Consider the following 11473-nt stretch of genomic DNA (forward strand, 5'->3'; position numbering starts at 1 on the left):
GGGTGGGGGGGGGGGGGGGCATATGCCTCTCTAGATTTTTGCGTGCACAGTGGGGTGCTGGGGTGTCACCTGGCCGGACCAGTTCTGGGCAGGAGCTGCCTCTGCGGCCCAGCGGGTGGTACTGGGCATGGGAGGGAAGGAGTGCTGTGCTGCCACGGCTGCTAAAGTGAGGCGGGGGTCCCCTGTATGCCTGACCGAAGGGGGGGAGCACAACTACACACTACCACTGCAGTCTTCAGTAGGACTTGAATATGTTGTCAGGGCACAGTTCTGAGTAGCTTAATTGCAAGGTAAAGTCACTGTAAGAGTGTATCCTCAGTTGCAAGTTGCACCTTTGTGCATACTTACTTCAAATGTTGTGTGTGTTGAGGTTCATTTTTTTTTATTTTTGTTCCTAAAAAAAAAAAAAAAAAAAAAAAGCTTTTCACTTTGCAGACTCAAATCCATCTGTTCCAGTAAAACAGATTTATGCTACAGTATAGTTTAACTATCAATTTTAAGAATAAAACATCATGTACCAATAGCATTTGTTTTCCCTTTCTAAAACTGTTGTAAAGATTATACACTAAAAGAGCTTCAAGACCTGCTTTAGACTTTCCTGCATGAAAGTAGAACATATGTTAAAAAATAATAAAACAATAACACAGTTTACTTCCTCCATCCATTTTCTACCGTTCATAAACCTTCACCTTTTTTTAGTCTTCATTGATTTATATTCCTCTGTTCTCTGAGGTTGAGGTTACTAGCTTGAGGTTGCTAATGACATTGGAAAGGTTATCTCTAACTATTCACAAGAAGTCAATTAATTCACCAAGGGCAAATTGTGCCTGACCAACCTGATTGCCTTCTATGATGAGATGACTGGCTCTGGATGCAGGGAGACTACCGAATGTGATATACCTTGTCTTTAGCAAGGCTTTTGATATAGTCCCCCATAGCCTTCTCATGAGCAAGCTAAGGAAGTCTGGGTTGGACTGTAAGGTGGATAGAAATCTAGCTGGATCATTGGGCTCAAAGTAGTACAGGCAACCCCCACTTAACGCGGTTTTGCTTACCACGGTTTCATTATAGCACTAATTTAAAATACCTACCTGGTTTCACTTAGTGCTCAGCATGTTCTATTATAATGCTCAGTGTGGGGGTGTGGAGAAGCAGTGGCAATGCCAAGGGAAATGGTGGGTCGCAGCCGGTGGGGTGGCAGGAGCCAGGTTCCACTCTGGCACATGGTGCTGGAGTGGCCAGCGGGTGGGGGGAAGCGGCGGTGGCAGTGAGAATGGGTGGGTGGGCGGCAGGAGTGTGGAGCCTGGGCAAGTGTAAGTTGAGCCCACAGAGCTTCCCCACCCCCGGGCTGCTGCCTGCACCCTGTTCTGCTGTGGTTACACACTCACCCACGGGGTGCGGATGCTGTCCCGAGCCTGCAGTGATCTGGCAGTGGCGGCTCATCCGCAAGTGCACCCTCAGCAAGTCTGCAGATGACACCAAGCTGTGGGGAGTAGTACGTATGCTAGAGGGTAGGGTTAGGATTCAGAGAGATCTAGACAAATTGGAAGATTGGACCAAAATAAATTTTCGTGAGTTTCAATAAGGACAAGTGCAAAGTCCTGCACTTAGGATGGAAGAACCCTGCACTTAGGATGGCATATTGGGCTGCGTTAGTAGGAGCATTGCCAGCAGATCGAGGGAAGTGATTCTTCCAGTCTATTCAGCACTGGTGAGGCCACGTCTGGAGTACTATGTTCAGTTTTGGGCCCCCCACTACAGAAAGGATGTGGACAAATTGGAGAGAGTCCAGCAGAGGCAACGGAAATGGCTAGGAGGCTGGGACACGTGACTTCTGAGGAGAGGCTGAGGGAACTGGATTTATTTAGTTTGGAGAAGAGAAGACCAGGTGGGGTGGGATTTAATGACAAACTTCAGCTACCTGAAGGGAGGTTCAAAAAAGGATGGAGCTAGAGCAGGGGTGGGCAAAATGTGGCCTGCAGGCTGGATGTGGTCCTCCAGGCTGTTGTATCCGGCCTGCAAGGCCCCTAAAAATTTTAGAAAATTTATATTTATCTGCCCCTGGCTGCCTGTCATGTGGCCCTTGATGGCTTGCCAAAACTCAGTAAGCAGCCCTCCACCCAAAATAATTGTCCACCCCTGAGCTAGACTGTCCTCTGTGGTAGCAGATGACAGAACAAGGAGCAATGGTCTCAAGTTGCAGCAAGGCAAGTTTAGGTTAGATGTTAGGAAAAATTTCTGACTAGGAGAGGAGTAAAACACTGAAACAGGTTACCCGGAGAGGTAACCTGTGGACTCTCTGTCTGTGGAAGTTTTTAAGACCCGGCTAGCAAAGCTTTGGCTCTGATGATCTAGTTGGGGGTGGTCCTGCTTTGAGCAGGTGGTTGGACTCGATGACCTCCTGAGGTCCCTTCCAGCCCTCGTTTTCTATGATTCTAATGCAAAAGTCTAAAATGAGTTAAGCTAGTTTCAGAAAAATGATTATATTCAAATCATAGGAGAATAAAAAGGACACTTGCTTTGGTGTTGGTGGCCATTTTAAATATTTGGGTTTTGAGGAAGAAAGTCTACAGTAAATATGAAACAAAGGAAGGTTGGGAGGTAGGAACACAGTAAAATAGTCTTGCTGTAAAGTGCCTGTTGAAGTAGACACTCTTTTACCCTTTTTTTTTTTTTTTTTTTTTTTTTTTTTAATTAAAAATCTCTGCCTAAAACCTTAAATGTTGGGGCGGCTTGGAAGCCTGGAAAGGTTTGCCTTGCTTGTAACAAGATAGGCAAAAATACTGTAGTTTGAATTGTTTCTATTTTAAATTGTATAACCAGTATAACACTTAGAGCCTTACTGTGTTGTCTTGGCAGTGACAAATTATGTAAGTGGTGATGTGGAGAAAAACTCTTTTGAAGTCCCAACATGCTCAATACCTAGATAGTCTTAATTTAGTATTTACCAGTTCCAGAGTTAAATCCCTGTCCTGCCTTCTGCATGCATCATAGGTATTATGCTTCATGGGCACAATAAAAGGCTGACCATACAATTTTTAAAATCAAGTGAAGTTGCAAGATTCATGATAAAATTACTTTGTAGATATTTGACTTGAGAAACCACAAATAAACGTAGTATGTTGTTCCCCAGCATCAAAACTACAGTTCAGAATATTTTGTGAGAAACTTGGATTTAGAATGTGAGAGCTAATGTATTTAGAACAAACAAACACTTTTGAGCCCAGTGTTAGCAGCCATCTTGCTTAAAACTGCTTGTAACTTGACTTTCTGCAAAGACCGTACCCCACAGTTTGGAATCTGTTAAATCAGCTCTTTTGTGCAGATGCAGAATTGCTTCAGTGTTAAACTATTTTACAGACTATTTGGATTTTAGTGTTGTATAAGTAACTTAGTGCTAGCCCTGCTGCTGTCTCCAAAGATGAACATTATTATCTGCAGTAGGATTTTCTTAGAGAAGAATTTTTTTCATGAAATTACAGAAACCTTCAAATAGCTTAGCCTGAGCACAGTTGCCCTCCTTAAATAGTTTATGCTCATGTTTAAAACGTCATCTCTTTAAAACTACATTATGGTAAATGAGTCCCAGAGAGATGCCGACACATCAATTGTTTTGTAGTTAAATATACAATTGCTAATGTTTTGTCCCTACCATGGATTTCTTGATGCCTGAAATAATGCTAGCCTAAAGGCAATTTACCCTCTTGGGTTGATGGTGTGAAACCTGCTTTGATAAAAATTGTCCTATACTGGTAACCACCTGACTGGGATTTAATGGCTCTCAGGACATGGAATTCTATTAAATTCAATTATCTGAGAGAAAATGAGCACCCTTTTGGGTTTCCAGGACTCTGAACATACACATGAATGTTTACAGCTAAGGCCCTACTTAAAGCTGTAAATACAGTCATTATCAGATAGCTCCTTTATTGACAAGCAATTGGTAAGTAGATTCTGAGAAATACTGTTAAGAGTTTCTGTGCTTAATGTTTAATATAAGCACCTGATCCAGTAGGTTAGCAGGAATTCAAATTGTATACAATAAACTTGTCTATATTCTGTATAAGCCCTTTTCCAAGGAGGCTGGTTTATGAGGAAGGGAAGGTAAGCAGTTTCAATTACATTAACTAAAGTGTGTAATACATAGTAATCGGTTAGGTTTTGTGGCAAAAGGAAGAAGTTTTAATGGGAAGAAGCAGTGTTTTAGGGTGTAGTAATGCAGAGAAGGACTTAGTTACAGTAGATCATAAGCTGGATAGAAGACCAGTGTGCATTTGTATGTTTTTAAAGCCAGGGTTTGAAAACCCCTGATTTTAGAGGCTTGGGAAGCATGATTTATGAGGAAAGGTTGAAACAGCTAGGGTTACTTAGCTTGGAGAAAAGTCTGAGTGGGGATTTGATAAGTCTTCAAATACATGAATAGTGATTTTATTTTTATTATAAGGAAGACGAAGATAGGTCAGTTCTTCTCAATCTTTTTAGACTTGGAGAACCCCACAAAACATCAGATTTTAGCTTCTGCTTGGTTTTTTTTAATTATGAAAAAATAATAGAGATTCTTCTGTTGCAAAGAACTCAAAGACAACAGGTCAAAACCTGTTTTGAAACAACACCCTGGTTGAAAATTACCGAGTAGGCTGTTCTCTGTGGCCATAGGGGACAGTCTCAAGCTGCAGCAGAGGAAATTTAGGTTGCAGTTTAGGTGGAAAAGTTAGAGAGGGTCCAGAGGCGGGCAAGGAAGATGATAAAGGGCTTGGAAAGCAAGTCATGTGAGGAGAGGCAGGAGGAACTTGAGCTTGAGGAAAAAGTGCTTAAGAGGGGACCTGATAGCAGCCTTCAAGTACTTGAAGGGCAGCCATAAAGACGAGGGAGAGCACCTTTTCTGTATTGCTGCAGAGAACAGGACATGGACCAATGGCTTTGAAGTTGCAGCAAAGTAGGTTGAGATGGGATATCTGGAGAAACTTCTTCACTGTTGGGTTAGTGAGGCAGTAGAATCAATGCCTAGGGAAGGCATGGATTCTCCATCACTGGAGGTGCTCAAGAAGTTGTGTATAGCTGCTAGTCAACAATTTTTGATTTAGGTGTAACTAGCTTATGTTCTACTCTGGGTATTTCCCATGCTTCTGGGCTTTGCTGGTTGTTGCATGAGGCTGGGAGGGAGTCCTGCCCATTCCCCTCTTATGCTGTATTTGTCAGGTGTGTGGGTTGTATGAATGTGTGGTTTTTTGGTTTTGTTTTTTTAAACCTTTTTCAAAAGCATTGGGTGGTGGCTGTTGCCGAGGTTGGGATTTTGACTAGGGTGTGCCAGTGCTTCAGCTCAGACTTAAAACCAGAGATTTTTGGTTAAAGGGTCTTGCCTTTCCACTCGGGGTCAAACCAATCACTATATTGGGGGTCAGGAAGGAATTTTACTCTGTGGTTAGATTGGTATGGACAGTGGGGGGTTTTACTTTCCTCTGTAGCAGGGGGCATAGACTTCTACCTGGGGTCTCTGGAGCATATATTAATAACTGTTTACAACAGCAGGATGTTGGCTGCTGTGGTACTCCTGCTTTTACCTGTGACAGGTTAGGGTGTCATGTCTTGTGTTGTATCAGTTGATGGTAGTTGTTACGAAGAGGCTAGATTACGGATTTGTATAAGATGGTTTGGACAGGGATGATCTGGCAGGACTTTGAACTCGATGACCTGTGGAGGTCCCTTGAACCCTTTTCTGACTTTTATGAACCTTAGTTAGGAGGAACTTTCTGACCTATGAGGGTAGTCAAGCACTGAAACAGGATACCCAGAAAAGTTGTGGAATCTCCATTCTTGGAAGTTTTCAAGAGCAGGTTAGATGGACACTTGGATGCGATGGTCTAGTATGGTTGATCTTGCCCTGAGATGACCTCACAAAGTCCCTTGCAGCCCTACTTTTCTATGATCCTATATTTATATCTTAAACTATCTCAGTGCAGGTAAGAGAATTTCAGAGAGGATATTTTGAAGAATTCCATAACATATTGTGTATCCTAAGACTTAAATTGTTCAACAAAGGCACATAGTTTAAAGGACTGTCAAATGGGTTCAGTTTCAGTGAAATATTGTAATGTTCACTGAGCACCCTCTTTTTCTCTCTTGCAGTGCATCTGGTGCAAGTGTTGTAGCCATTGACAACAAAATAGAACAGGCAATGGTAAGTACAAATTTCTGCCTCTGAGAAGGATAGATGGTTAATCCATAAAATTACATTTTGAGCCATATTTGATTTCACCTCCTCCCCCCCAAAGTTTTAGATAATGTAGATTTTCCTGTTTTAAAAAAAGTAGTAGTAATATTAAGCAAAATTGCATGCTATGCCATGAATGTAATTAGTCTTATTCTGTCACTTAAAGTAAGGGTTTCCCTATGTTTGTAGATTTATAGAATAACAGCAGATCAAGATTGGCTCTGCATTTGACCAAAAGAGATTCCAGTCTCTGCTGTTTGCTCACAACTTCTTCATAGGATCTGACTAATTCAACTCTGATTTTAAATGCTAGAGGGACATGAGGATACAGTACACTTAAGTCCTTTGGTTAAATCAAAACTAAATTCATTTATGCCAGTAGCGGAAGTGCTAGCTTGTGAATTTAATTTAGTTTGACTAAAACTATTGCCTATTCTCCCTTGTTTAATCATTTCAAGTTTTTCTGGTTCTTATACTAGATCAAAGATGCTTAGGACCTACTAGTCCTTACAACTGGCATTTTTAGTGCTGATTTTCTAACCATAAAATTGTTCCTGTATAGTCCTAGGAATAAGGCCCACTTACCACTTGTTACCCATCATATTCTGTGCTATAAACCTAAATATTTTTGAATAGGGCATTTGAAGCATATGTATTTGTTAGATTTTTCTAGTTGTGGTAACTTACCTCTGGCAGCCAGTTTTAACAACTGCAGTAGAATACTTTTTATAACAGTGGGGGCCAAACTTTGTAGTGGGGGGGTGCCACAAATTAGCCCCGTGCCCTCCATGAGTGCCACTCTGATCTCTTACCCCTGCTTGATTTTGCTGCTGTTTATTCCTGCCCTGTTGCCACTGTTCTGCCTGCCCCTCCCCAATCTGCCTCTTGCCACATGCAGAGGTTGTCTGTACCACTTGGACACCCCTGATTTTAGAAGATGCTTGTTGAAGTAAAACGTGTTCTGGCAAATTTAATATATGCCTCTGAGGTTAAAACCTAGAGCATTACTTACAGATTATTGCTGCTGTGTGCATGCATTACAGTGCAGCATTGCTGCTGGGCATTACAATGTGTATGATGAACAAAGGGCCATTTAAAAAGCTCCCTCTGTTTATATTTCTGCAGTGTTTTTAATTCTTGTTGAGTAGAAAAGATGTTCAATTGTTTTATACAGATAAAAGTACCTATGCCCATTATTGGGTAAAAGAACCTATTTAACTTGATACTTTACTTACGGCTTTTGAAATTGGGAATGTTTTACAGTGACTCTGAGTTCTGGGTTTGCTATTGAACTCAGTCATGCAGGGGATCCAGCATGCAGTCATGAGGTAGTAATAAATGCCTTGTAAAATCATACTGAAATGTTGCATTTGGCAGCTGTATGAAACTTTCAGTTTGTGTAACTATTGACTTACCGTTTATAGGATTTGGTGAAAAGCCATTTGATGTATGCAGTCAGAGAAGAAGTGGAAGTCTTGAAGGAACAAATAAAAGAATTGGTTGAAAGAAACTCTTTACTTGAACGAGAAAATGCACTGTTAAAATCCCTTTCAAACAATGATCAGTTATCCCAACTTTCAACCCAACAGGCCAATCCTAGTAGCACTTCACAACCGCAAACAGTGATAGCACAGCCTCCGCAGCCAACACAACCTCCGCAGAAGCCGAATGTTTCCTCAGCATAAAGCTTTCTTGCCTCATTAAGAAAAAACTGAAAGCAATCTGTCCTTGTGTGCCACTGGTGTTCTTTCCACTTTATATGAAAGCAAGTAGCCATGCTTCAGTTGTGTGTTTGGCCTTTTCAGTATTAGACAATCATTCTGCAAGAGCTTTTCCCTCACTTTGAGATGTTATGCAGCGCAGTTGGTGTTCAGTTATGTCATCAGTGGACAAGGGAAATGGTAGAAGGAGTTCTTAATGCAAAGAGTCTGCATTTATTGGGTGCGCATGAGTGGGGTCTTTAAGAGCTTTGGTGGCTCCCCAAGTTTCCGTTTTCCATGGATTACTTTGAGCCTTGCTATCTTGTATAAGAAGTAACAATTCATCTTAAGAGCCACTGTTCTTTCAATATAAGTAACATTTGCCTACATTTAGTTTCATTTATTTGTTTTATTTATTACAGGGCTGCTATTTTCATAATGTACATGAACAATGTCACAGAACTTTTTTTAATTTTTTAATAAATGTAAGTATCAGTAAAATGATAGACGGGATTGCGTTTAATAGATACAATGTTTAGGCAATAATTGAACAAAAGAATCCTGGCATATTTCTAACACTAATGGCAATTTACCTTTGGTATTTATTTACGGTAGTAAAGACCCAGCTTGAATGTAAATTTTTGTATAGAGTGTAAGTATGAAGACCATAGTGCATCTGTACAGGTAGTCACCAGTTATTGTGATATAATAAATAATTGATGGGCTATTTTGATGAAGAAAACTTTGCTCATTTCTGTTTCTACTTTCTAATAGAGAGAAATTGCCATGATTCCTCTGCTTTTTGACATTTCGTATGATTTTTTTTTTTTTTGGGTGGGAATAAAAAGCTGTGAAATTGTTCAACCTACTTTGTAACCAAAGAAGCAAAGCTGTGTAATTGAGTTTTTATTTTATAATGCACATTCTTTATGTATTTTTATTTAGTGTTTTCTCATTCACAATTTTTCTTTGCTGTCTAGCATGATCTGCATGACCTATAATCTTTGAACCACTTTCGTACCTCATGTTTTTATCCAGCACTCTTATTGTAATATGTAATAGTCTGTGAAAAAATGTCAAATAAAGAACGAACGGCTGGTGTTGATGGAGCTGAGCTAGTGTAGTACACACTAGTTGTTTAAAAAAAATGAAGTGAGCCATCTTTTGTTCATTTAAAATGGTGTTTTGAATTTCGTATGCAGAAAATGTTTTGTTACATTGCAGATTTTAATGTATTTAATAAATGCAACATGCAGATTAAGTGCAGTGTATACTGAGTATTTAAATTAAAATGTACATTTCATAAATACAGTTTCAAGAGAGGCCATCATTTGTGTATACTAACACAGTGTGTCAGAAACTGATGTATAGATATATATTTTAACACATTTTCTGAAATTAAATTGCAGTTTTGTTGAACTGTTTGGCTCTAGATGTGTTAAAAAGTAATTAGATTGCATAGCACTTTTTTAAATGTAAAGTTACAACATCCTTTTTTATTTATGTCTTTAGTGATCAGGAATAGATTTAGCTAATATTTTTAACTTGAAGTTTAGAATAGTAATTTATTCACTACCTGAAAATATCAGTAAAGCTAGGAATAGATATTTCATTTGTTCCTGGATACGTTGTGCCTATGTTTTTTGTCCCAGAACAAGAATAACACAGGATTGGTATGTACACGCATCACACCTGTAATCAGGGTTTAGTGACTGGCTGAATGTGTAGTGCTGCTTTTCTGCCATTGATTCATTCAATCTCAGGATCACTGATATAGACATTTTTTTGCAATATCCTGAGAGAAACTGTTACTTGTCTCAGGATAAATCCTGAACGTTTCCCCGATTTAATGCACATGGACATGCCTTGATCCGATGATCCGACCTTGAATCTCGATTTCAACAGGCCCTGATTCGTCACCAAAGTAATATTATGGCTTGGAAGCAGTATTACTACAGTTAATGAAATCTTGATAGAACTCTTAATGGGGATGGAAAAAGCCTTCACAGCATTTTTGTAGGCTAATTCCAAAATAATATACATATTGTACATAACTGAATATTTTCTGCAGCACCTGACTTGGTTTGGGAGTGGGGGACAGTTTTACTTGGGGGTTTTTAAGACTAGGTAACTTTAATTAATTGTAGAAAGTTTGGAATTAATCCTGATGAGCATAAAACAGTAATTTGTCCAATAATTATGCTGATACTCCACTAGTCATTGTAGATTTTTTTGCCAAATCTTATAATACAGCTGTCTGTTTTGGATACATTTCCTCATGCTCAGTAGCCCTTTGATCATGCTGACATTGATGGTTGCACTTAATGTCACTTTTCACTACCTGATCCCATTGTTCTGTGAATGGGTGGGGAATGTGCAGCATGATTATACTACTCAGAGCTTTAATCTTTTTCCCCTATTTAATTTGATTTTCATAACTACTTCTAAAGTAGAGTCTGAACATGTTGATTCTAGAGCACTTTGACATTGGCTTTTAAGCCAAAAGCTTTTTTACCCTTAGAACAAAATGTCCAGAAGGAACACCAACAAGTTGGAAACTGAGAGCAACTAATCTGCCGCACAAAACACATTGTCAGAAAGCTGCAGTATTTTAACTTGCAGGACCTAGGTGTAATTCGAATTCTAGTGACAATGTCATGTTGCCTTGAGCCATCAGCTTGCTTTGTCAGGCTGCTTACAAGTACTGACTTGCATCAGATCTGTAGTTTTGCACATGTTCAGATGCCCTTTTTCTGATATGGAGTCTTGGCGGGAGAGACATCAGAGATGCAGCTTTCTCTGAATAACTTTTTAAACAGTTTCTCTAAGGTGGTAGTAAGTTATGGACACAAGTTTGGCTGGATTCAGTTGGGTGTTTTCTTGTGCAAAAAAAGTATTTGACTAGTAAGCTTAAACTTCTGATGTCCACAGGATTTTTTTTTTCTCTTAAGATGTTTTATCCATTAAAGTTTGTGATGAGAAGTTCAGAAAAAAATAATGATCATACCAATGGAAATTAAATCAGATTCTGTAAAATCCAAATGCTGTTCTCCCTTCCACTTCTGGATTTCTAATTCCTTCTGTGTGAATGGAAAGCTGCCTTATTCATCAACATCAACACAAACAGACACAAGCTAGTAGACGCACAAGAACGTAATGAAACTGACTAAGACTAAGCAATTGTAATCATGGTCCATGATGCTGCTGTCCTCAGAGAAGGAACTACTGTGTGTGGGCACAAAGGTGGTACTCTATTGGTGGGGAAAGAAGAGAGGTGATGAGCGAGGGGAAATAATTATGAAAAATGGCTAAAAAGATGCTGCAACCTGAAGAAAAAATCCTCACAATCCTTGAATAAGAGGCCTTAAAACTAAAACAATTACCAGTTGATTAACTGATCTTGTTGCAGCCAAGCTGCTGCTGTTTGTAGATTGCCTGTGTAAGCCAGCTCCTTACTTTTCTAAAGCCTTTTCTTTGTTTGTTTTCTATGCAACTGCACCGGCTCAGTCAGTCAGTGGTTTGCATCACATGATACTCTTATAACAAAGAACACAAAACCCCT

At 39.6% G+C, this 11473-nt stretch overlaps 1 protein-coding gene across 1 annotated transcript in view; it reads left to right on the plus strand.

Moving 5' to 3' along the window:
• The window catches only part of TSC22D2 (TSC22 domain family member 2), a 44889-nt gene extending 35671 nt beyond the window's left edge, over positions 1-9218 (plus strand). The window contains exons 2-3 of the mRNA XM_014526256.2: positions 6127-6178; positions 7636-9218. Coding sequence (XP_014381742.1) covers positions 6127-6178; positions 7636-7896 — 313 coding nt within the window. The 3' untranslated portion in view covers positions 7897-9218. The remainder of the gene's footprint in view (positions 1-6126; positions 6179-7635) is intronic.
• Positions 9219-11473: the final 2255 nt, after the last annotated feature.

This window comes from Alligator sinensis, unplaced genomic scaffold (assembly GCF_000455745.1).
Source record: "Alligator sinensis unplaced genomic scaffold, ASM45574v1 scaffold1009_1, whole genome shotgun sequence".
NCBI lineage: Eukaryota > Metazoa > Chordata > Crocodylia > Alligatoridae > Alligator > Alligator sinensis.